This window comes from Chenopodium quinoa, unplaced genomic scaffold (genome assembly GCF_001683475.1).
Source record: "Chenopodium quinoa cultivar QQ74 unplaced genomic scaffold, ASM168347v1, whole genome shotgun sequence".
NCBI lineage: Eukaryota > Viridiplantae > Streptophyta > Magnoliopsida > Caryophyllales > Amaranthaceae > Chenopodium > Chenopodium quinoa.
Window position 1 is genome coordinate 1,966,442 of NW_018742244.1, and position 27,463 is coordinate 1,993,904.

The 27,463-nt window shown below is 33.8% G+C and overlaps 4 protein-coding genes across 4 annotated transcripts; 1 reads left to right on the forward strand and 3 right to left on the reverse strand.

The window, feature by feature from the left end:
• The first annotated feature begins 3,393 nt into the window (after positions 1-3,393).
• On the forward strand, positions 3,394-6,227 carry LOC110739617 (putative amidase C869.01). The gene is made up of 5 exons (XM_021920068.1): positions 3,394-4,028; positions 4,748-4,962; positions 5,072-5,314; positions 5,399-5,597; positions 5,675-6,227. Exons 1-5 carry the CDS (start codon positions 3,486-3,488, stop codon positions 6,047-6,049), a joined length of 1,575 nt encoding a protein of 524 aa, XP_021775760.1. The 5' UTR covers positions 3,394-3,485; the 3' UTR covers positions 6,050-6,227.
• Positions 6,225-11,728, reverse strand: LOC110739624 (NAC domain-containing protein 86-like). The gene is made up of 4 exons (XM_021920077.1): positions 10,986-11,728; positions 10,294-10,571; positions 8,478-8,864; positions 6,225-7,027 (listed from the first exon to the last, which is right to left on the reverse strand). Exons 1-4 carry the CDS (start codon positions 11,140-11,142, stop codon positions 6,791-6,793), a joined length of 1,059 nt encoding a protein of 352 aa, XP_021775769.1. The 5' UTR covers positions 11,143-11,728; the 3' UTR covers positions 6,225-6,790.
• A 5,075-nt stretch (positions 11,729-16,803) lies between these two features.
• Positions 16,804-20,010, reverse strand: LOC110739633. Its single transcript, XM_021920083.1, has 3 exons — positions 19,750-20,010; positions 18,210-18,693; positions 16,804-17,360 (listed from the first exon to the last, which is right to left on the reverse strand). Exons 1-3 carry the CDS (start codon positions 19,898-19,900, stop codon positions 17,009-17,011), a joined length of 987 nt encoding a protein of 328 aa, XP_021775775.1. The 5' UTR covers positions 19,901-20,010; the 3' UTR covers positions 16,804-17,008.
• Positions 20,011-22,347: 2,337 nt separating this feature from the next.
• LOC110739639 (eukaryotic translation initiation factor 4B3) lies at positions 22,348-25,401 on the reverse strand. Its single transcript, XM_021920090.1, has 2 exons — positions 24,092-25,401; positions 22,348-22,856 (listed from the first exon to the last, which is right to left on the reverse strand). The coding sequence occupies exons 1-2, from the start codon at positions 25,234-25,236 to the stop codon at positions 22,766-22,768; spliced, it is 1,236 nt and encodes a 411-aa protein (XP_021775782.1). The 5' UTR covers positions 25,237-25,401; the 3' UTR covers positions 22,348-22,765.
• Positions 25,402-27,463: the final 2,062 nt, after the last annotated feature.

Genomic DNA, 27,463 nt, shown 5'->3' on the forward strand with positions numbered 1-27,463 from the left:
ATCAATAATCACTTGTTTCAAAAAAAAAAAAAAAAAGAAAAAACAATAATCATGTTGATAATGTAATGTAGACAATAAGTACTCCGTGAGTCCAAGAATATTTTAATTGATAACGTAATTAAGGTAAAATAAGGAAGGAAGGAAGGGAGAAAGAAAAAAAATAAAAGAAGGAAGCAGGGGTGGTTGGTTCATATTGTCGTTGGCCCGCCAACTAATACTGATTTTATCAAAGCTGGCAAATCCTGCACCGTAATATACTACGAACACGGAGTATTACTATTCCCCTCTCCTTTTCCTTTTTTTAGGGAGACTAAGCATATACCAAGTACGGAGAATTTCTCTAGGTACGTTAGTACATAGTATCTTTATACTAATGGGGGATATTATGAATACTAATCTAGAGTTTTTTCAGTGCCACAGAGGTTACTTGTATTCTGGGCTATATAATCAATGAAATATATAATTATTGCACGTACTCTATATATGAAGTATTAATTTTGACACTGCTGGCTTCTCCTTGCAAGTTGCAACTTACTTGCAAGTGTTTTTCATACAAGACTATTTTCACATAACATAAGACCATTTTCCACGTTGAAAATTATGTTAACATCATTTTTAAAGAGGAAAAGAAAATTCATTTTGATTATTATATGTTAGGACTTTAAAAGTTACAATAAGTTTAATTTAGTCTAAAACGTACAAATTAAAGTAATCGACAGAAACATTATAAATACCATAAAACAAGGCACTATACTATACAATTATTGGTAGCAACATACTTTGATTTTTCCTAAATTATACTTGTATAAAATTTTAACTAGATTTATAGATTCGTATGGTAGTGACTGGAGACAGTTTGGCATAATAATGACGTCCAAGTTGTATGAACATCATCAAATGGATACCTAACAAGTGTTGCCTGGCATAGTGCCTTGTCAACCTCATTCAAACAACCGTCGCAATACTTGGAACTTGATTATGGAGCTACCGTAACCGTTTTGATGTATTCTTATTACTTATATGTTTTTATATTGAATCATTTACTTAATTAGCCTTAAAATAATCTTACTGAATAGTTAGTTTTGTATTGATATTATTATATACCCGTTGTTATTATACTTCTATCATTAAGTACGATTAAATGAAGCTTGACTAACTTAGTAAGACTTTATATTTCAATTCGATCAAGAGGTCATCTAGGTTTCAAATATTGCCAGCTGAGGGTGTTTGGGGCCTTGGAGGTGAGGATTTCTTTATTACTCTTTTTCCGTACTTTTAAGTGTCTATATATCCTGTAAATATTACACTAAAAACGTTATATAGGTTAAAATCTAGTTGGGGCCTTTACTACCCCGGCCCCCAACTATCAAAATGTTTATCCCGCTAACCCAAACAGGATTGTGTGAGAAATTTTGAACTAATTTGTAGATAAGTCAAGAATTGATAAAAGGTTATAAATTTCTCCGGCCTCCAAAGATTTAGTAACCTCTGTCGGTAGTGACAAAATCAGTTGATTGATAACAACATTCTAACAGGCACAGTATTTATGTGCAAAAAGCAGACTATTAAGAGAACAGCAATAAATAAACATTTCCTTTCACCAAATTATAAATGTCTTAAATTTTCAACTCAAAGTGCATGATTGACCCCTTTGTGAATTGTGGCTGCGCTTCATAATAATAATAAGTCACTCAAAACAAATGAAAAAACTTCAAGTCAAATTTGACATCCACCATGCCACCTCACGTTTTATTGCATGTTTGCACGCCCTTTAGTTGATTAATACTCCGATTATGAGGGGATAAATTTTTTCTTTTACACGGTTGTACAATTGGTTTTAAGAAGGATCACTTTAGGTTTTTTTAGTCGGCTGTGTGTTTCTCTCTCCTATCTTAACTAGGATATTTTCTATATATGTAGTATAACTAATACGAACTACGTAGTATTTTCATATTTTCACAAAGTGACATGACTTTAATTTTGGGTATGAAGGTATGACTCCGATCGAAGTGTATATACAAAACCAAAAAATATTTTATATGATTGATGTTTATTAATGTGTTAAGAGTCCGTGTTCAGTGCCACAGTGATAAAATCTATATAAGTGATCACAGAGAACAAACGCAATGCATGCTTACCTATGTATGTTTGTTACTTTAACTAGCAGCCACCTATATTGTTTATCTTTTAATGATATGGTTTTCTTCTTTAGAAAGCACTACTGATGGTATTTAGATAGAGAGAGTCAGCAAGCATGATATAATATAATATTAATATAATTAGGTCCTATATTCCCTTCAACTCCTTTGGTGGGAAAATGTTCCATCAGCGATTAGTTGGAACGAACTTGGAATGGAAATCAGCAACTTTTATTTATTTTGGATATTTCTCACCTTACAATTAAATTATACACCTTTTTGCCACCAGAATAGGATCTTCATTGAGGCTCACAAGGACCAAACTCCTACTTCGTACTCAATCCGTCCCATAATATACTTCTTTATGGAGTATAAGGTATGTGCAAAATTCAAGATATAACTTAAGATATACAATGAATAAAGTTAAAAAAAAAGGTGAGAGTAAAATAATCTTTACATACTATCCAAAAATAGAAACGAGAACAATATTTTGGATCTCTAAAATAGGAAAACGGAAAATATATTATGGGATGGAAGGAGTATAATTTTATTTGAATTTTATAGAAATTTTATTGCTTTGAAAATATACATAATAAGTTGATAAATCAATAAATCATACAGAAAGAACATATAAGTAGTACTCCGCTATTATTTGAAGATTTTAACCAATAAGGTTGTATCTTGTCTAAAACATAGGAATGTGAATCTTTAGATATGATATTTAATACCTTTTGTTCTAAATCATCTTGGTTATGTACATTGTAGTGACTTTATTTGGTACATTACATGAGATCTTCATAGTAGGAGTTTGTCAGCCCATTGCTTAGTTGGTAGGCCGCAGACCTGTGTGTTATATTATACGGGCCTTCAGCCCTTCACCTGTTAAAATAAAAGTTTGGGCTTATTTGTACATTAAAATCATTGATGTTGGACCATTTTTGTAATTCTACGTGATTGAAATATGACTATATGGGCCTTGGTGATTTTCTACAGTCAGAAATTCACAATGACTACTAAAATTGTACTTGTAGTTTTAGGTATGGTAAATAAAAACAGAGGAAGTATAACTATATATGACTCACGTGAAGTTCGAGTGCTCAAGGATCAAGCCATTACAATACAAATAACGCCATACATACGATAGATAATATACCACGGAGTAATATTATGGAATGCTCTTTATTATATAGCCCAATGTATAGAAATTAAAAGAGCAATTATCATAGTGTGGCTTTGTTACTACTCCATAGTCCATAGTACTTACAGCCTGATTACAACATATTTCAGCGCAAATATAGGCTTCCACCCAAAGCCTATCGGATCTCCCCTTCCTTATATTCACTCTCAATGGTGAATTTTATCCAAACCCTTATCCTACTTCTCTCTATCTCTCTTTCTCTCTCCTTTGACCTTGAATTGACATACATGGCAAATAACGGTCAAGATTTCCCAATCGAAGAAGCTACAATCACAGCCATCCATCAAGCCTTCTCACAAAACAAACTAACCTGTAGACAACTCGTTGACTATTACCTTAATCGCATCGAAACATTAAACCCTATCCTACGCGCAGTTGTTGAGGTTAACCCGGACGCGCAGGCTCTCGCTGACGTTGCCGATCAGGAGAGAGCAAATGGGCGTCAGTTGGGCGCGTTGCACGGTATACCGGTGTTAGTGAAGGATACAATTGGGACTAAAGATAAAATGGGGACCACAGCCGGGTCGTACGCGCTGGTGGGGTCGGTGGTGGCGCGTGAGTCGACGGCTGTAGAAAGATTGAGAAAAGGCGGAGCAGTGATATTGGGGAAGGCTAGTTTGTCTGAGTGGTATAAACTTCGGTCTATTGATCATCTCCCCAATGGCTGGTCTGCTAGAGCTGGCCAAGGAGTGGTTAGTTCTCTTACTTTTGAATTTGAACATTTTTGTATTATAGTACCAGTATTAAAAGTTACTTTACGACTTGTTTGATATATTGTACTAAATGATGGTCAGTTTGTTAGAGTGCTAAACATGTCATTTCTTGGTCTAATCCAACAAATTTATGTAGTACTCCTTATGAAGAAAGCTTGTACGTATCTTGATCTTGATTAGTGACATGTTGGTTTTTCTAGGGCCGAACTTTGAATTTCTTTATTGACCATAGAATTTACTCATACAAATCATGTTTTAATTTTCTCATACAAACGATGTTTCTAGATTTGTAGTTAAAAGTAATTTTTGAATTTATACTCCGTATTATAATGGATTTGATTAAGCATTGATATACGAAAAACTAATGTTGTATATATTAGGAATGTAGGATATACTAGATCCATGCTCAATTTCAGTTGTTCATGAAAATTATTTGGACATTTGTGTAAAAAACACTAATTCAAGGCGTAAATTAATGAAAGCTTGCATTAGAAATTGGATCTTAGTTGTTTACAGATCAATGAGACCCTTATTTACGTCTCCAATGGGGTACTGTTCAGTTGTTCAGGAGAGAAACTTGTATTGTACTTGAAGCTTAAGTTCTATGACTACCAATTTAGTGCATTTAGCTACTTAGCTTTGTTTATAAGATTTTGATTCACCAACCTTAACTTATTGATCTTGATCAAACCATGTAGAACCCATATGTAAAATCTGCTGATCCATGTGGCTCAAGCAGTGGTTCAGCTATATCTGTAGCGGCGAATCTGGTGGCTGTATCACTTGGTACTGATACTCACAGCTCCATCATCTGCCCTTCTGATCATAACTCTGCTGTGGGTCTTAGGCCTACCGTAGGACTTGTAAGCCGGGCCGTTGTAATTCCAATTTCATCCCGCCAAGACACCGTTGGGTAAGCAAGAGATAATCTAAACTAATCCATGTATCTTGTTATAACATCACTACATCAGAGTATACAGAGTATCAATTAAATCTTTGGTAACAATGTGATCAACTTGCAGGCCTATATGTAGGACTGTTTCTGATTGTGTGTATGTTCTAGACGAGATTGCTGGTTTCGACCCTAGGGATGAGGAAGCCACGAAAAGATCATCGAAATTTATACCTCAAGGAGGATACAAGCAATTCCTTAAGGAGGATGGACTTAAAGGAAAGCGGTTAGGCATTGTCAGACACCCCTTTGTTAGCTCCCTACATGAATCTACTGTGGCTCAAGCTTTCGAACGCCATCTCAAAACATTAAGGTATAGCTAAGCTAAATACCTACAGTTGGTTTCCATAAATGAATTTGATTATTCAAGTTAGTGGGTTGAATTGTAAAAATGCAGGGAGAAAGGAGCAATATTAGTGGATGACCTTGAGATTTCGAACATTGATGAGATCCTTAACCCTCATCATAGTGGTGAAATAACAGCAATGCTTGCTGATTTCAAGCACGCGATTCCTGAATACCTCGAGGGACTTGAGTCTTCACCCGTGAGGTCCCTAGCAGACATTATCGCCTTCAATGACAACAATCCTGAGCTGGTATGTAGTTAACCATTTAATTTCCTCTTATAAAACAATTACAATGAGCAAATTAGTCTATAATCTTGCTGTTACAGGAGAGGACTAATGAGTATGGGCAAGATGGATTTATCGAGGCAGAAAATATGCAAGGAAACGAGGAGGAAATAGAGCAGATAGTCGAGCATCTTGACAAGCTGAACAAAGAAGGGTTCGAGAAAATGATGGAAGATAACAAATTAGACGCGATGGTGAGTCCCGGAACAATGGCTATCCCTGTGATGGCTATTGGAGGGTACCCTGGGATTACAGTTCCAGCTGGTTATGATGAACATGGTATTCCCTTTGGCATGTTATTCTCGGGGTTGAAGGGAACGGAACCAAAGCTAATCGAGAGTGCTTATGGGTTCGAACAAGCTACTCTGGCTAGGAAGCCTCCCCTGTTTGATTCACCTGAATGGCTTCAAGGGTGAAAATCTGTCCATACTATGATTCTTAATGTGATTGACTTGGATCAACTTATGACTTGTGACATGTTGGCCTTGATGATTTATTTTCATACTTTCAAAAGAAATGATTCTTATTGAATTGATGTGGTTGTTAAATGTTAATGAAGTCTGCTAGCTACCACAAATTGCATACTAATACAAAATCTTCAAATATCAAGATGTAAAATCTTGCAAAAATTTGCCTCCATTTCCAAATTGACCCAAAGTATCACAATTAATTAACAAAAATAAAACCAATGTTTCACAAATGAAATCGAAGTAAGAAACAAAATAATATTACAACTTAAGTTTGTTAAAGAAAAAAATGTTACAGACATGTATTGAGTATGCCTTGCCCTAGCTAGCCATCTCGTTCGAGAAAATGATAATGGTGATCACCTACAAAGTATACCTGTGATTTAGCTCTTGGTCTTATGGGCTCTATGGGAGCATTGCCTAAGAGCTTTCTTATGCCATCAAAAAAAAAAAAAAGGGTAAAAAAAAAAAGAAAAATGCCCTGAATCTCTTTTCTCTGGGCAATAAGTATATATGAACCCCACCAAACTGTGTGGATAACAAAAATAATCCACCTTTTTCTTTTTTTTTTGGGTTGTTTTTATGATTAGTAAAATTGAATTTTTAAGTTAGAGATATAATCTTATGGGTATTATATCATATGATATACTAGTATGTAGTATAGTAGTTGTAAGTTTGAAGCTTCTTTGATCAATCTTCTAGAGGTAGATTTATGGAAGTTCCTTGAGTTGAGCAAAGATCAAATATGTCTTCAAACATAATTGCTCCTTTCATGTAATCCTTGAATTTGTCACACCCCAAGTTGCTCATTTCTTGATGATGGTCTATTGGCTTCAATGACATTGTTGTCTCTGATATATTCATTTGAGGGAAATCATCTATCGCCAATGGTGGTAAATTGAAGTAATTATTTGCCATTTGCATATCCTGTTGCAAAAGTACATTACATTAGTATAAATCACTAGAAAAGTGCATTTTAATTAAGTTAACATATCACGTTCCATTACATTACAGGTCGAATGTCCTTACTTATTAGATAATAATTCTAATATTGTATGGAATAATTAAGTTGACACGTTACTAGCTAGCTCAGATAATACTGTCAAGATGAGTACGTGACTAGTTGTTCCAGAAAGGTGGGCCCGGGTATAATGAAGGGGACACAAACAAGCTTATTTGGCTACTAAAAATGATGATAGGAAGTGAGGAAAATGAGGGAAAAGTAGAAAAAAGATGTTTTAGAGTCAGTCAAAAGAAGCCATAGAAGTTGGTGAAGAAAGCTAGCTAGCTAAGCTCACTAGATAGATGATTCTCTCCAGCCATAACACAGTCAGTGAGTGAGTGAGTCAGTCCAAGCTAATTTCAAGAGAGATGAATTGAATTAGAAGCAAATCTAATAAGCTTTATGAAAAGGAGGTAAATATATCACTTGGGAATTAGCCCTTTCTTACTTTAATTTTAGGATCAAAAGAGATACTCAAAGGTCTTATCTTTGTTGGACCATTTCCAGACTATGAGAAAACTCTTCTATCTACTTTACTCTTTTTTTCTTTGTGAACTAATCATTACTAGTTTTCTAACATCACAATCCTTTTTAATTTTTTTTAAAAGAAATTTTATAATCTTTCTAAAATTATTTATGAGAGTTATATTAGAATTTTAAGCAATAGACCAACAATTATTTTTTCAATGAAAACAATTAATTTTTTCAATGAAGTATCATCATTTTCTTATTACAGACTGAGTGTTATTTATTCTAAATAATGCGCTCAAAAACCGAACAATTAAAGGGAAAAAAAGACCTTTCTCTTTATAAATCGAAGCACTGAAGAAGGGATTCATAAAATTACTATCATTTTATTTAATGTAAAGAGAGTTACAAAAGACATGATTAAATAGGATTCGATCTCAAGTTTTAGGTTGTGGATACCAGGCCATCCCAATAATTTCACCAATTAAGCTAGATAGGACCCAAGCCACACAATTTTTTGAATGTGTTTGTTCAATAACTTTCTTTTAAAAATTTAAGTGTTTGAGCAAATATCTTCTCATAACTTAAATCAACGGTTATGACTAATGAGTTTGAAAGGCAAGAAAAATGATTTGATAAGAAAAAACTTTCCCCTCAAAGAAGAACATTAAAGCAACAAGTATGACATAGGGCCGCAAAACAAAAGAAGATACATGCTTAAAGAGTTAAAGCTTGATCAAAGACTCTTGACTTAGCTTGAAATGTAATTTGACCTCATGATTAACTGATTATTAAAGCTAAACAGTAAAATTCATGATAACTCAAATTTGATACTTTATTATATAATCTTTCTAACTTTTATCATTCAAAAAAAAAAAAAAAAAAAAAAAAATTTAAAGAAATTACCTGGCAAAGATTTGATGAGTAATCAAAGCCAAACGGGTATAAATGTGCGGAACTATTAGCTTCATCTGCGGCAAATAATGGGGCTTGTACATCTTGGTCCGTACTTAGGGCACTTCCTGTTGGTGTACCTTCTTGATTAGTAAGCTCTGAAGATGCCTCTGAAGGAAACTTATTAAATCCATCATTGTTATTATGTCTTGACAAATGATCTTGGTTTTGATTTGCTTCCCTTATTCGTCGAGAAATCTCAATGCCTCTTGTATGATCATCCCCTTGTACATCTTCGTCTATGCTTTCGTTATCTGGGATAAAAACGTCTCCTACTTCTTTCGTCCTTGGATTGTTTTGAATTGTCTTTTTGAAAACACGGCATAATGCATATGATTCCTATTTTTTAAGTTGAAAATAATTAGATAGAGCATTAATTAACATAATATATGTAAATATTCGACATTATATGTGTAAACAAAAGTATTGAGTATTTACTTCAGGACTCAAAATCGACATTGAATTACTTAATCCAAATCCGAATTTGATTAACACCAGTCAACAACTAATCTTATGTTAGTTAGACGATTGTCTAGTAAGACGGCATATATAAGATATTGTTGGACTATTATAATTAGCTTGCAAAATAAGGTTACTTAAGTTTGCTTAATGATTGACATGATTAAGTTTCACTAGTCAAATGAAATTGATATGATTTTTGAAATCATTATGATAATTATATACATTGTGATTAACAACATCATTTCATAAATTATGGTGAAATTATTGAAACCCATCACGTCAAATCGCAATTTACGAAGCCGACAATCTTTTATAGAAGGGGTGAAATTATAATGTATGTCATGATGATTTAGTGTTAAAATGTCTTTAAAATATAGTGAAGAAATGAATAAATTAAAGGGGTTAGTTTTGAAATGATTCAAATCAATGAAATGTACGTATGTTTGCTACATGAAAAGAAGGGTTAAGGAAGATAAAGTAAAGAAGAATAATTAATGAATGATAAAAATGAAGGTTGGATCTAGGTTATGACGCGGTAATAGTAGAAAAAGTCGATCAAGATGATGATTGCATGATTACTGTCGTCTACGTTTGCTGGATCTCATGCACATAATCATCATTTTTTATAGAATCTTGTCATGCAACGTTCCTTTCTTTTCTTTTTCAATGTTTTATTCCCCTTTTTTTTTTTTTTTTTTTTTTTTTTTTGTTTATTTATTAGTAATCTTTCTTATTTTGCAAAATGCTCCTCGTGCTTTCAAATACTACAAACCCTAGATCACCACATTATTCTCAATACTTCTGTTTTTCACCCATACTTTTTATCTTTTTCATTTTGTAGATATATATAAATTCACTAATTACTCGAACTTTGAAAAAATTTATAACTTGTACTTAGTCTATTATATATGAATTTCATATTTTCTCTCTCTTCCGATCCAGGCCCCAGCCCTTTATTGTTTTTTAAACCTTTTAAATAGTTTTGCAAGATTTCATTCTAAGAAAATCGTAAAGGAATATTACACGGTGTATCTGAGAGTACCCAAAACAATTCTTCTAGCTGTACGTGTTATGTACGCGCTATCAGCTGGTGCATCGCCATATAAATGTTGGAGAAAATTACAGTCTTTTAACTTGACATTTATATGAAGTATACTATTTCTAGATTACATGTTACATAACTACTCAAAAAATAAAATAAAACCCCTACATACATATAGAGATATATCTAGACTAGTACTAATAGTAATAACTAAGAAGCAAAGGAGGAAAAAGAATAATACTAGCTAAAGGTATATGTACGTACCTTAAGAGAGGGAGTAGAGCCAGAAAGAGACTCAAGAAGGCGATATTCATGCATAACCCAATTAGTCCTAAGACCGTGGGGAGCTCTCCCTTTGTAATACACCAACGTCTTCTTCATCCCTACCGCCGTCTTCTGCGAGTGCACCGGTCTATCCTTCCCCGTTGCCTTCCAATAGCCTGCCCTCGTTGCTCGGTTTGTCCTTGATCCGTTTGGATACTTCCTGTCCCTTGGGCTGAAGAAGTACCACTCCAAGTCCTTTCCCGGCAAAAATGACTTATCTGTATATTTTCATTCACAGTACCCTTTTTTAGTACATTAGTACTTAATCAAATAATTCATTCCATCTAATGAATGGTATAAGAAAAATTAAGAACTTAATTTTTTTAAACTTAATTTATTATGGAGTTTTTTTTCTTCCTATACTTAAGTGTACACTTACATGTTAGCTTAGCTTGATTAAGCTACCCTTAATATTCAAAAACTTCATAAAAATTTATATGATTACATCTTATGTGAATATGTCAGTAACATAGATATATAGACTAATCTATAATTCTATATTATCTTTGTCTCTAGATTTATTTGTCACGTTATTAGTAATTCAAATTACAGTATCAATAATATTGGATTAATATTGAGAGCATATATGAAAAAAAAATGGTTTATTAGAGTAGGGAATTGAATTAAATTACCAGGTAAATCCCAAGGCTCGCACTTGTAAAGATCAATTTCAGGAATAATCTCTAGGTCAATCTTACGACCAGTGATCTTCCTATCAAGATAATAAGCAACCAACTCTTCATCAGTAGGGTGAAATCGAAAACCCGGTGGTAGACTCACTGGCGCCATAGGAGAAGCAACAGTGTATGAGTTCGAAAGAGAGGGTACTAAACGAGCTGAAGTTGATGAAGAAGAAGAAAAAAAGTAGTGACGAAGAAGCTAAGCTAATATTATGTGATAAATCCTTTTAAAGAGAAAGAAAAGTGGGGGCCAAAAGTATAGTAGAAGAGAGAATGAAGAAGAGAGAACAAAGAGAAGACAAGCTTGTACCTTATTGGAACTGAAATATATAGAACCTACTGTTGGGATCGTAAACTAAAGTTGATGTGATATATTTTTGAGATTATAAATTACATACTTTGTTACTATAGTTTATATTTGTAACGTTTATTATATTTGCTTTTGTGGCCTTTGCCCTTTGCTTTATTTTTATTTTATTTCCCTTTTCCCATCTAATGTAAATACTAAAATGTTTTGGTTCCAAAGTGAAAAGAATGGTATGACAACCACTTGATATGAATTAAGAAAGAGAGAGGTGTACAAGCCAAGACAAAACTCTAAGTGAGATATAATCTAAAAGGGGTGTGATCAATAAAGATAGTATGGATAAAACATGATCAATCCAACAAGATTGTAGGCTCCAATTTTGGTGTACTTTTTATATGTTATGGCCCCCTTCTTAGTGAAAATATCAGGAGTAAGATGCTTTAGTTTCTTAATTAGGACATACAATAGTATTATTTGTGATAGTATGGGATATTGTAAATTGAAAGTTATTATGTAAAATATATGTATGTAGTGAACAATCCATTAAAATTAATAACACTATTTTTTTACTAGGGTTATTTTTTAAATTTATTTTTATTTTAGGGAAGGAGAAAGCCCTATTGTACCTGGTCAAAATCTCTCACTAGTTAATTAGGCTCCGGTTAATGACTAGAAGAGTAAGAAATTTAAACCCGGGTATATGTACATCCAAATTTTCTATTCTCGATCCACTAATAAGACTCGAAGCTAGGCTAGAATCAATTAATGAATATAAACTCCATCATTAATTGTGCACAACAATAGTCAGCACAGAGCTAGAATGTCTACTAGTTTAAATACAACAATGGAGAGGATAGTTATTAGCCTTTGTTTTAACCCAAAAAAAATATTAGCATTTACATTATCCGAAGCATTTCACAAGTACTACTATATCACAAGTTCACAACAAGTATCGATCATTTTTTATGGCGCGTGTTATTTGTACATGTATGTAGATGGGTAAGGTGCATGAACCTTACACGTAGTTACATTGCATGCATCATACATATATATATAATAATTAAATTATAGTAAAGCTCCTTATATCGAGTGAGATATTTGGCCTGGTATTAATCAGACGTACTCAATTATGATTTCAACATTTAAAACCCGGCCTAGCTAGCTCAAACACAATACGTACAATAAAGATCAAATTTGACAATGTTGAAATATAGCCTACAAATCCAATTTCCACCCTATCTTATAATTTTTTCTCATTATTACTAATTTTTCTAAATTCTTTAGCATCTATTCAATTGTTTTTGTTTTTGGATAATCAACTACTTGTACCATTTGCCACATTCTACTCCGTAAAATGGACTAACGCGTACCATTTGCCACATATATATATATATAGTCCATATATATCAACAATTCAACATATATTTGCACTTTGGGAAAGGACAAGTCGTGCTATTGTCAAGTACGTACTGTAGATATATGATGTGGGGCAATTCAATTCTTGTATTAGGCTATAATTATATTGGAATAATAAAGCAATCAACGACTATTACGTGTAAATTCAAAATGATTAGTAAGCTCTATGTCCCACAAGCAGTCAATCTCCCGTTCAAGCACCACATTTGGAAAACTACTTTTTGAACGAATAGTTTTACTTTCATTATACTCGTTCTAGAATTCATTAAAATATTATTTCATGCATTTTATGAGTTCATAAAATAAGAAAATACAAAACTTGTTAACTTCATTCCTTCTCTATTTAATAATTTTCGTAACAATTACTTTAATTTTACACTAATTATGAGCTATTGCCTAACTAAATATAAACATAAGTTTGCTACAAAGTATTATGTGAAATATAATTGGATTAGTGTAGATTTATATATTAATTTGGAAATATAAATTTATAATTTCATTAATTTTATCAACGGAAAATTAATTATAAAAATTGATATTGTACATTAACAAATATAAATCTTTAATCGTTATAAATGTTAAAAATTATAGACAAAATAAAAATGAAGCTAAATAATAAATAGTGTCTTGCAAATTTATATATGGAGTATATCATAAAATCTACTTATAAAAAATATAATCGTTTTCAATTCATTTCCATACCCTCATGTTAATAACTAATTTGTGATGATGAGGACAACTATTACATTGGGAATGTTAAGAACACTCTTTTAAGATGAGTAATAATAATAAAATATTTAAAAAAAAAAAATTAAAAGGAGTTATATAGGCCTTATTAGATCTCTTAAACAATTTAATAATCTTCATTAAAGGATAAAGTTAATTCTTTCATGTTGTGGGGTTAGGGGAGCATGGCATGGCAAAAATTAATAATATTACCAAATGATAAATGTGAATATAATTGTGTAAGGATTAAGATTAACTAGCTAAGGTTGAGTAATATTTAATTAAGTAAATAATACATACTTTTAAGGCCAAAATTAGAGTTAAGCTAAGCTAAATAACTAGCATGATATGCCAGCCCAAGTTTATTACTTTGGCTTTTTTAGATTCTAATTTTAGAGAGAGAAAGAAATAGAGAGGGGTAGTATTGGGTGTGAAAACCCACAGGAAGGATAAAAGAAGGTTCCCTGCTTTTGTCTGCTCTAATACTAACATCAATCATGTGGGCCCCTTTAAAAGTCATTTTGTGTGCCCCACTCAACCGTCCTATTCTCTACAGTATTTCACGCAATTCTAGGATAATCTTTATTAATTAATTTAATTAACTATATTCTAATATGATGATCAGATTGATCACCTTATAGTAAATCACAAACATATGGTACGTACATTTTATAATAATATCAAAGTTTAATGAACTATGTTATGTTATGATAGAGTGGCAAAGAAGTTGATAAAAATGTTTATTTTATTTGGTGATCACATTATCTTTGATATTAATTAAAATATTTGTTGATAAATCTAGGGTTGTGGTATGTTGTCTTGTTTGAGAAGTGCAGCTTTCTTTAGAGAAGATTTGATCTCAATCTCTCTGCCCTAGGTTTGTTGTTCTTAGCTAAAGTGTTCTCTTTATATATTTTTTTTTCATGGTAGAAATGAAAGTGCTTGAACGCTTGATCTTGTTACTTGTTGCTATGGCGGTTGTGGTGGCACCTATAAGTGTACTAGGTTATAGACTTGTATAGTGATTTATAAGCTGGTTTGATTTATTGGTGGCAATTAGCATGCAACATGACATGAACATAATTGGTAGAGGCGCAACATGGCAAGCAAGAGGCTTCCCTATTACGGAATAATGAGTTTTAGGTTTTGTTATGTTAAAAGACGACAATAAGATTATATTCAAATGTCGTCACCTAACCTATAAATTAATATATAGAGTAAAATAAAAGGAGGGAAAACTATATCACAAGACTTATACATATTCTTAATCTAAGAGAGAATAACTTTTGATTAAGGGTGTAAATAGTATGCTTATATGTAATTTTAATAAATCCACAAAATCATTTTTATTTTATTTTTTTGAGAAAAATAAAAATTATAGAAAAACAAATTGATTTTTGAAGAGATGAGCTCATCAGGTAAAGAGTGCTAATAATGACTTTTACATGCCTTGAAATAAGCAAAGGAGTCACTCATATCAACAAAAGATTGCTTTGAAATAAACATATACCAAATCATTGAATCAATCAGGCTTTTAGTAAGTTTTACTATCCCGTTGAGATTATTGGTTGACCAGCTTGGTAAAGATTAAAGATTTATTTACAACATATTTTCTGTCAATAAAAAGAAGAGTAACTGGCTATCAACATCATTGCCTTGAGCTCAATTGTAACTTTTTCTGTCTTTCTCTATCAACAAATAAAAAAAAAAAAAAAAAGGTTTGAATGATAGTTATTTAAATTTGAAATTTGTAATAAGGATGTATGGATGCAAACACAGTAATAAGCATGATCATTCTCCCTATAATATTAGAAAATTAATTGTATAATAGTATGAAACTAAGCATTTAATAAATTGCAAGAGGTTGATGATTTACTATTGATTATGTTTCAACAAATGCAACCTTTAAGACTAATGATAAACACCACATTGTATACAATAATTATTGTGTTTCAGTAACAAGTGTTTAATCAAGGTAGGGTAGCATATATATACATATGCTTGGCCACGTATAATAAAACCAAGATTCTAGATTTTTTTTTAATTTATTTATTTATTTACTTTTTTGACGGGAAAAATTCTAAATTATATGCTAGCAGTGTTTTCAATTACATAATAATATAGTAAAGAGCTATCACAAACTTAACATTTTGAGACAGAGAGAGTATGATATAATGACACGGCGTAAGAGCTCTCGATGTTTATGACTCATTCTTCAGTCCATGATATTAATTATCTAGCTTCATCACATCATCGGTGCTGTTGAAGATGGAAATGAGAAGCGTGTAAATAACAAATGCGTGGGAATAAAGAGGGTGTACATACTATACAGGTATATTAGTTTATAACAAAAAAATGTAACACAATATTCTTCATTCGGCTGATACGAGTCATAAGATTCATACATACGATATATAATGAGTATGTACGACCGACAATAATTATACCAGCTACGTATGTAAGCCTTATTAAAGTACAAGTACAACCTTCCTATTCAAACACGTAGGGTATGTATCTTCTTCCTTTTTCTTTCCTCTCTAATCTGTAATCATGTCTAACTCATCTCAACTATGCTACGCTCTATTCAAAGATTCTATTATTTTATTATACTTGTATCTTTGATTTTATACCTCGTGTTCAAATTGGCTTCATTATGTAATAATTCTTATTATCTGGAACTGGCCCACATTTAATTTACTGGTTAGTATATTGTTAAACTGGGTCCATATACCTTAATTATCCATATTAATCTATAGCTATATTCTGGAATACAAATGTAAATTATCAGCTAGATTATTATGTAAATATTTCGGTACGTATTTCTTTTTATATTAAGTGAGGTTGAGGTGGTAAATTAGTAGCATCGCTTCCCACCTTGTATCCCTAAGCTAAACTAAGGTCTAGGATCAAAGTTTATGGAACTCACTTGAGAGATTCCCTTATCTTCCATCTCAAGTGAGCCATCTTCTTCGATCTTACCTTAAAATATATTATACATTTATCTATAATACTTGATCTTGATATACAATATAATGTAAACTTGATTTATTTTAATTTGGGAGTTGGAGGTGCTGACTAAACTTACAATCGTAGGCAATTCATCAACTTTTTTTCAAGTCTTTGAACATTAAATTAATTTGAAAATAATGATGACTAACATGTGTTACACTTTGAAGGGCACGAGTAATGGAGTAGCTAGCCAGCCAATGTGTTGTGTTATATACTTGTATTGTATATATATCTTGATAGAAATTTGCTGTTTGGGGAGTAACAATATGATTCACAACATTGTTGAGAAGAAGTAAAACAATAAATTACGTCAATTCAAAACAAAGCATACTATATATCTTAAATTAGTATCAGCTCCGTACCATATAATCATGCACATACAAGTATACAACCAACTAACAACTGATTGTATACGTACCTTCCAAAATAAATCTCTACATGATATATAATCTATTATATAAATTCGTAATATATTAAAACTTATACATAAATACGGATTAATAGCTAGGCTAGTAAATTATTTGCAAGCTTGAAATTTGCAAGGAACACGACCATAACCAGAATTAGCCCTCTTGAACCTCAAGGCAGTGAGAAGAACACTACGAGTAGAGCCAGTCATCGCGGTGTTGAAGTTATGGAGCACTTGAATCGCGTTGTAAGGGAAATGGAAGCTGTTGTAGGAGTTGAGAAGTGCAGTGACAGTTTCCCTTAAGAGGGTCTTGTAAGGGTCACCTTTGCCTTTAAGTCCTGACCACAATGTTAAGTCATTTCCATATTTTTGGGCTGCTAAGGGTCCGAATACTAGAGCCACTGGCATTTCAGGGTTCACTAATTTCCAGTAGCATTTGTATTCTGGCTTCATCCAATATCTGCTCCATTCATCACATTTGATTAGTTTTTATTTCACGTACGAATTTTAACTTAGTACCATAAAATACTGTGAACTTTCTCTTTTTGCAAGTAATTGTTACGTTTTATTTAGTTGTCAAATATGAAATAACATTTTTTTTCTTCTTATAGTTGTATCCTTTGTACTTTATTTTGCTTATGCTAAATTATATTTTATACTTGTATAATTTATATGTTACTCATACTACAAAAAAATGTTGTAGGTACTTTTTTTTTTTTTTTTTTAATGGATGAATGAAGTAGTTTACATGAAAGTACGAAAAGGGTTTAAGATTTTATGGTACTAAGTTGTGATATGTACTCCCATATTTATTCGGCCTTAATAATCTATTTAGTGGGTTTAAAACAAGTCGTGGTCCAACGTCTAGTATTTCCTAAATAGCAAAAAGCTTTTACGGGAGTTAATGTCAAAGGAAACTATCAAAATAATTACTACTTACAAAATGTGACAATGAATTGAACATGCTACAAAATTTTCATAATAGTCCCATGAATTTTGTTTTAAAAAATCTCATAGGCATTCTAATTTTTACATTCCCTTAAAATAAAGTTACCTAGCTTTTAATTATTCCATCACCTAATTGTTCCAAAATAGTTGACATTTTCATGCACTAGACTATAAGAATTTAAGATATGAAAGTGAAATTCCATTGAGAGAGTGACACAAATAGTACTTTAAAAGAGCATGTGATTAGATAAGCCTTTTTAAGGAAACGGTATGAAGTTAGATGACCTATAAGTGAGGTGATTTAATGAGTTAATCTACCTTAAAAAATAATTTAACACCAAAAAAACACAACTTTACTTACTCATTGGAGCACGCCGAATTTTGTGTGAAAGGCGATGATGGCATGTGAAACATAGGAGGGAGCTTAAAGCCGGGAGTCGTAGGAGCTTTAGGAGGGACCGAGGGAGTGACCGGGGTGATGGGTGGAGGAATCGAAGTCGTAGGTGGTGGTAAAGAGATAGGAGTAGTATTAGGAGGTGATGATGAGGGTGAAGAAGTAGAACAATAAGACAGAGGTTGAGCAGGTTGAGAAATCAAGGGATCAACAGAATACATTTTCATATCAAACATGCTAAACATTAGCCTTAAAGATTTGGGTGGGCCTATAGAAGCCCCACATCTATTATTTGGGTCAGGCCCATTTTTAGGAGTGATCTGAACAAAACAGCTGCTTAAATCAGGTGAACCCCCAAAACTTATGGTATAGCTGCCCATCATGTTTGTGGTCTCTTGTCCAACTACTGTCTGCCCATTACTCCCTGTACATACCATTGCCACATTCGTATCTGCAAATACATTCAAATTTTTCACTGAATTAGATCCCTCAATTTAAATCAAGTATTTATTAAATGTAAATATAATACTACATCCGTTAATTATTATGTGCAACAAAGGAATATTTTATGTCTCACAAATAATACCCCTTTTTTGCACATAATAGTTAACGGTGGTAGTAGGTTCATACATTAATACGGAATACTTCGTATTTATCTACCTAATAAAAATTGCTTTTAAGTTTTGTACTTGTACTAGGTTGTGCTTATACGGAGTAACATTTTTTTTTTGTTGGCTCAAGAGTCAAGACAGTCCTACAAAGTTCTATTTTTGTCGTACGTAGTCACTAATTTTTACCGATTAAGACTAGTTTTATTGTTATAAACTTTCTTCATTTGGAAATTTAAAATTGATTTTTTGATGAACAAACCTTTTTTTTTTTTTTTTTTTTTAATAATAGAATTTTACCGATTTTATGTTGATTATCAAAAGTGATTTTTTGCCTTCTTTGAACAACTGATTTAATAGTTAAATAAAGCAAGGACAAAGTTATTTGACATTGATCAAAACAATGACTACACGAATAAAGAACAAGGATGAAAATGGTTTTCTTTTTCAACAATAACAAAAAAGTCATTTATTATAAGTATTTCCTTTGGAATGGGAATACAGAAAACATCTATTTTAATGCTTTGAAACTGCATACCTCCAAGACATTTTGGAAAAAAAAAAATGTAATTTTTGGAAAGTAGATAATGAATATTTTTTTAGGGTCCAAATGAGCAACAATGGCTTTATTGGTTAGCAAACACTTGAAAAAGGATGCAGCACCCACATCAATTTCCATGTAACCAATACTAGTAAAATATTGTTGGCCTATTAAGAACCACAATATTAATCTACTAAACAATGTTAAAGTAATATTCTTAGCTACTTTATAAAATTTCTTCGTTTGTTCACATTTAGTTGTCACGTTATAATAACCAGATAGTTCAAAGTACACTATCAACGTAATTCTTAATCTGGGAAAAATTAAACTAACATATTGAAGAGTTGAAGAAACATACCGGATAGAGGATAATCAAATATGGACACATGGCCATCTTTACATTGGTCACAGAAAACAGTACCAGTTATTATTGCTCCACCTTCAACTCCATGAATATCTACTACAGCAAAAAAGACAGAAAAAACCAACAAAAAGTATAACTTGTTCATTGATGAATCAATAAAATTCAACCTGAAAATTGAATATAATTTGATGGAACCTTAAAATGAATTTAAAAGGGAAAAAAAGTTAGGAGGAAATTTAGTGTGAAGTTGGAATGAGATCAAGTGATGATTTTATATGAGTAAAATCACATGAAGTAATAAATAACACTAGTAATAAGTTGCATCACCAACCTTCAACTGTCTACATTTATGATCTGTTTGAAATTAATGGTTACTACAAACGTTTATATTTTACAGTTTAGTCTATGCTAGCTATCATTTATACAACGGTGCTAAGCTAGCTGCTTTCACATTTGGATTTGGCTAGCTTATGGTAAAAGTCTACATTTGTACGTAGTATGTTGTTTTTTTGGCAAATGTTTCTTTTACTGTCAATTAAATCAATCACAGCTAATTTTGGATGCTATAAGTTATAAGTATATACCCTAAGTTTGGTCATATATATAGACATGTACACATACAGTACACACATATGAAGTACTTCGTATTTATATATTTTCAAGAGTACGCCTAACTCCTAAGGATATGAAGGTTGGATTTGTTCGTTCATAAGCATATAAAGGTTGGATAGTATCAAAAGTTATTGTATATTGTACTTGCATAAAGTTGTACAAAGTACGTAGTTATCTTAAGCCAATTGGATTCAAGCTAAGTTACCATTGTGTAATTCTTAATATTATGTTTAGGGTTTTCCTAATTGATTAATAATGGTACTCCATATATATCAAGTTGAGGACACCCATCAAATGAAGTGTAAGAACTCTATTAAATATTTTACTGTACATGATTTTCTAAGTCGTCATGCTTCAAAGTATAGCAACAATATCCATCTTTGTAGTTGAAAGAAATATGCATTAAATTTTAATGGGGATCGAACTACTTGTCATCACCGACGTAATAATAATGCTTATCAAATATCATCAATGCATCAAATTTATGAAACTCAAATATCTTGACTCGGTTTACTTAATAAAATTGAACGTAGCACCAACTTTTCTAGAATTCAAAGTATAAAGAAACAAAAGCTGATCATAGAATAATTTTGCTTGGGAAATATGAATTAATAGTAATGTTTAAAGAAATGCATGTTAGGATTGTTAGATACTTACTTCCTCCGTTTTCTTTTAGATGCAACAACCCTTTAGTGTGGTAATTAAGAAAAGCGAGGTTTACATGATATAATAAACTTTAAAATAGGATGAGTGGTTGTTAGGAGTGTAATTTAGTGGGTCATGTGCTTTAAATAAGGGATATGGTATAGTTTTCCCTAAAGTAACTTTCCTTTTTAGGAAAGTGTTGCAAATAAATGAAAACGGAGAAAGTATATACCTAAGCTAGTCATTAATAAATAGGAAAACTACGTCATAACAAAATGGTCACTAATAAATACTCCGTACTTGGTAAATAAAATAAAAAGAGCGGAAATAGCTGAACGACAGTTTAGAGAAGTGTGGACAGTTGAGAGCTGCATAAATGGGCGACTGTGAAAGCAGGAAGGAGTCTGATTAAATGTGTTCCACAAAAAAGAGAGGACTTTATGGGTACAGAGTAACAGTTCTCATATGCTGATAATCTTTACACAACCATCTGGACTAATCATCTATTTTGTGCGCGTATTGGTTAGCCGTTACAGGTTGTCCGTTGTTGGATGCATTCATGAATGAGTTTCAGTTTTTTTAAAAAAAAATCAGATCATGCTTTATACCAATATGAATGGAAGACAAACCAGAACAAAGAATTGGAACTTTCACATTGGTCTAAAATCAATACTAGCTCATTATATCTCGTGATTTCATGAATTGGCCAACTCAGACTAATGGAAAGTTCAGAGTTGGCAGCTGCAAGTTTTTTCAAGTTCATGTCACTAATGCGTTGTTGAAGGGTGTTTTCCCTTTTTTAGAATGCTTATATTCATGAACAATTATGGATATGGCATCATATATTATTTAGTCTTGATAGTCAATTACGGAGTACCTTTCCATAGTCCATAAGAAGAGACGACGTGACTAATGATGCTTTATAAGACAACAGTTTAAGTTAATCTGGCTGCAAAAATATATATATATATATTACCTCCGATTTTTTTTAGTTGCAACTTTAAAATATTTTCTCTCTCAAATAATATGCTAAAGTTACAATTAAAAAAAATTGAAGGTAGTAGTACTAATTGTGGTGTTGTGTTGGATCAAAGTTCGGTATTTTCAGGAGCAACCCACTAATTTAGCCGAGTAAAACGTCCTGCACAAAAGCCCACTAAACTCCTTCAAGTTTTACTTTGGGTATCTACTGAGACACTGAGTAAGTGAGTAGCTTGCTAGATTCATTTTCAATCATGCATTGCTTAGGCACAAACTAGGAACCAAAAACTCAATATTTGAAGTAGCAAGAATGAGAAAAAACTATAGCTTAACGATCATAGATTAAGTACAGAATTCCAAAGCATTTGCATAATTTTTATACCGGACTCCAAGTTTCTAATGCCACGACAGAAACACAGTTAAACAGTCACAAGATTTCAAAGGATTACAGCTAAATAAACACGACAACAGCAGCTGAGGCTGCTGTTATTGGATCCCTTTTATATCAATAGCTCACTATTACACAAAAATCTTTTTGCAAAGCCAGATACTCCAAAGCATAAGCAACGAAAGTGTAGTTATAAGTTAAAAACAAACATTAACACTTAATGTTCAGGTGACCACCCTGCTACCCAAAAAACAGCACAAACACTATGACCTTTCAGGTTTTCCAGGCCCTAAAGAATGTACCTATCTAAGACGACTATCAAAAATTGATTCTCAAGCGATCAAAAACCCACACTCCACTCTGCTATTCCATCATTGACTGTCTTCAGTTCTCTTCTGAAACTTTCTCAACACTCTCAGAAGCGTTCTCAGTAGTACTCTCGGCTGTGGTGGCATTATTCTCTGTTGTATCAACACTGTATAATATCCAACAAGAAGAAAAACAAGAGCAATTAGAACTGTTACAAGAGAAATACCTTGAACTTTATATAAAAATTACGCATATACATATTCTGATTAACATAAATAAACTGCATTGATTCATCAAAAATCCAAGTTTAGGGAGTTCAAATACAATGCCAACACACAGACAGACTATCCAGATGTAGACAGACCAATAAACTAAAGAGTAAATAGATCACTTTCTGTGGATTCAAACTACAGAGAAAAACCACCACAAAATTTCTAAGATAGATCTTAAGATCTAGTGCACTATCACATCTGTTGCAAACTGCCAAACAGTATCCCATACTTGCAACCCCCACCTCTTTTAAACAAAAAGAAACAAAAAACGAGTACTAGACTTGAATGAAAATAACTAGTTCTAAATTGAATAATCTGTGAATGCACTTATATTTTGAAATGAGAAGCTATGATATTAGGACTCATAATTACAGCACAAGCATTCATGTCAAGTTCTCAACAGCCAATACTTCAGAAAGGATCTAGTGCACTTCAGTTTTGTCCATGAAAAGGAATATTAAATTAATAGATTTACTAATACTTCCCAACTCACAGACATAAAAATGGATAGCATCAACATCCTCATCCTCATCCTCATGTCCACATAGTAACTTTTGACAACTTATAATCGTCTTTCCATAACTTCAAATCATGAAACTTTCATGTCATAGTCGTGAAATTCTGATCCCTAACATTATCCAACACCAAGAATTAAAGTTATGAGGACCAAAAATAGCAGCCTAAGCAAAATCCAATGCCACATGAAGCCTATCCATAACTATTACAATTTACAAACGATCCATCCAAATTGAAGTCCTAGTTTTTGATTGCCCAAAGTCCCAAACAATAGATATTGCAACAGTATCCAATGATTTCTACACTCATAACCCATGTCAAATTATCAAATCAGCAACTAAAGTGGCTTATACAATGTCAAGCTAAGGATATTGCAACCCCATAAACTTATTGATTCAAAATTGCCCTAACATATATCTCATCAGCTTAATCCCAATCCCCCAAATGATCATATTGGTTGCAATTTTCAAGCATTATGCAACAATGTACTACCATAATGCAATCTTCCAAAGATTTTTTTTTCATAATTAAATACTGTAAGCATTAACAACCAAGAAAAAATAAAAACAATGAGCGTTTATACATTCACAAATAGAAAAGAACAGGATCAAACCTTGATCCCGGAGGAGAAGTAACAGCATCAGCTGATTCTGGCTTCCTCCAACTCTTAACATCATCCCCAGAATCAGACCTGCCAAGCCCAAAACCCCTTCTCCCAAATCCTTCACTCTTCTCACCATTAATCTTAACAGATTCCAATTTCTCATCAATTTCCTTCCAATCCTTCCCTTTCTCCGCCAACACCTCCTCCCTAGGCCTGGCCTCCCCGAATGGATTCGCCCCTTTCGCCTTCACCTCGGTAGGAGTAAAACTCAGCCCTGAATTCACCCCTTTCGCCGCCTCCGTCGGAGTCACATTGTCATTGATCACAACAGGTAATGTCCTAGGCTGCAAATTCAATCTAGGCCTTCCACTCCCACCACCTCCAGCCCCAATACTCTCCCTCCTTCCCCAAGTATCCGCCTCAACACCACCACCACCAACACTCCCACCTCTCTCCTCCTTCGATTTCGACCAATTACCCGAATCCGACCCATTTGAATACGACTCGAACCCCATCCGTCTCTCTCTCCTAGGCCCATCAACAGGGGCAGCAACAAAACTCTTATTAGAGGCCCAATTATCAACCTCATCAGCCCGACTTGAATTGAAGAACCCAACTTTCTCTCTCCTATCAGACCTCTCCGGCGCACCACCACCGAAAGAACTAAACTTCTTCGTCTTGGACCAATCATCCGCTTCGTCGGCCCGAGAAGGGCCCATATCCCTATCTCTACTAGAACTCCTGTCAGAAACCCTAACCCTAGAATTATCATTCGCGCCGCCGCCGCCATAGTTTCGGAACCCACCACCAAGGCGAGGTCTTTCGAGCTCCTCGGCGGTTCGCTCACGTGGTCCGGTGGGAAGAACGAGCATCTCATCTTGGGTTAGCCGTTGGGGGACGGCGAAGGCTTTGGGCTTGGGCTTTGGGGCCGCGGACCCATAAGTGGAAAACTCAGCCAAAGAAAGGGTTTGGGCCTTGTTCTTCTTCTTGGGCTTGGCGGCAGCTGCGGCGGCTAAAGATGGGAAATCGGCGGCGGGTGGTTCAGGCTTAGTGGGCTGAGGCATGATCTGTTGTGTGAGCTCATCTTCGTGTTCTTCGGAGTCTAAGGCCCAAGCTCCGGGCTTGGCCCAAACTGATGAAACAGTTGCCGCCATTGTTTCTCTCTCTAGAAGGGTGACTGTTTGTTTACCTTTCTCTCTCTTCGAAGTTTGTGTGTGTTTGTTTGGAGATGTGAAATGAGAAGAAGGATGAGGATATGTTACAGAGGGGTATAAAAGGGATTCAAGTTGCGTGTGTTGGCAGCTAATTAAGGAAATTTTGGGGTATTATTAGGAATTTGGGAAAAGTATGAATACAATTGGATTTTATTTTGGTTTTTTTTTTTTTTTTTTTTTTTTGACAAAGAGTACTATTAATGAAAAGCATGATTATAACCTAAACTAAGTAAAGAAAGCAGAATTACACGATAGAACATTGGTGGTCGGACCATAAAACATCTTACGTCTAGGAAACCAAGTGCACTCGATGGGCCATGAAGCTATTCTTTTAGAGCCGCTTAACCTGCAAAACAAAGAGTTAATAAAACATGCTGGACCTACTTTGCAGAGTGACATATTTCCTTCTAAACCTGGAACGGGAAGACGAGACAAAACCCAACAATAATTCAGAGGAGGAAGTTCTTGGATGAACGGGAGTCTGCAAAGGGGAAGAAACGGGCGAAACTGGTTGGAGTATTGACGCAGCTTCACACGATGACTCGAGACCTGCCATACCTATGGATGGATCTTCTTGCATCAAATCTGGAGTTGATTCACACCTATCGTGCCCTTCCACAGGGGGGTGGCTAAACTCCATTGGTGGAGAAACTTCTTGAGATTCACCATTGTCCATCTTTTTTAAAGGATTGGCTACTCGGATGGTAATGAAATTCTTTTGGCGAGAACACAAGTATTGTACTGTACGCCCTTTGGAAATCACTCCATACATTGTTGGAGTGAGCCGCAAATAGGAATCATTTCGCTTCCGGCTTAAGAACCGAAACTTGACCCTGTCAGATTTGGGTTTTTTGTTTTTGAAGTGCCCTTCAAAACACAATTGGTATCAATAACGTTAGGCCTAGGATCTTTGTTAGTAGGGTTAACTTTACCCTCCAAATCCAAAGAATAGCCACAAACGTCCTTTTCCATTTTGGTGTCGTCTTTCACACCTGTGCGCCTACGAACATGACCATCTACACGACCATCTCCTTCCTTCCTTTTCCCTTTTTTTCCTAACTTCCTACCATTATCCTCCTTCCCACAAGTAACATAATCTCTAAACTTCTCATATTTCCTTATTACCGCTTGTGCCTCATCAGCAAAATCCGGAGACTAACCCAATAAGGATATCACCTCCTTTAGTTTTTGTTGGGACTCACTATTATCGGGATCTATTTTAAGGGCTTGTGCAAGGTCCATGAAAGCTAAGGTTGGTTTATTCAGCCCTAACGCGACAATCGCCCTTCTATAGTAAGCTTTCACATTAGTAGTATCAAAACACAAAACCGCTGAACATAATTGACCCACTCTATCATAATCTTTTACCTTGATGAAGCAAGCACCCAAATTCAGATTAAGGGACACAGCAGTGCCCGAAAACAACAATTTATCCTCTTCACTAGAGACTGAAGCAAAGGACAACAATTTAAGAGCAAGAGAGTATTTTGCAATAGCAGACCCCAATTGATTATGCTTGTAGAAGATGTTTCCCTCATCTTTTAAACTCTTAACAAAATTGAAAATCCCAAAAGGATTCTCCAATTGCCCAACTGAATATTCTAACTCATAAGAAGAGATATCATTCTCTTCAACATGTGAAATACACAACATACCCCTTAGTTCCTCAAAACTAGCTATAAAGATAGAAACAAAACAGATTAAAACACCAAAGGAAAGCAGAAAACTAAACCACTATAGGCTTCCCTTTAATTACACATAGGTAAAAACCATACCGGCAAGAAGAGAAATCCGGCAACCAGAAGAAACCCCAATCTTATTGCCACTAATTGAAGGGCTCCAGATAACGATGAAGAGTAAATAACGGCAGGGCTGAACCACCAAAAGGGGAACCCCAAAATCGTCACCAACTGACCAAAAAAACAAAAATTAAAAAGCAAAAAGGAAGATAGACGGAAGGATTGAGCTCGCCGGCGACAGCTAGGCGAGCCGCGCCTGTCACCGGCGAGCTGTGGCTGGGAAAAGGGGGAACGGTGGAAGCGGTGAAAGGGATAGGGACGAGGGTTAGAGAGAGAAAGCTTAGTTTCAGAGAAGCTTCGTAAGAGAAAAAATTGTTTTTTATTTTGGTTTTGTTTCCTGATTTTGAGTCGATTAGTGTTATGTAGTA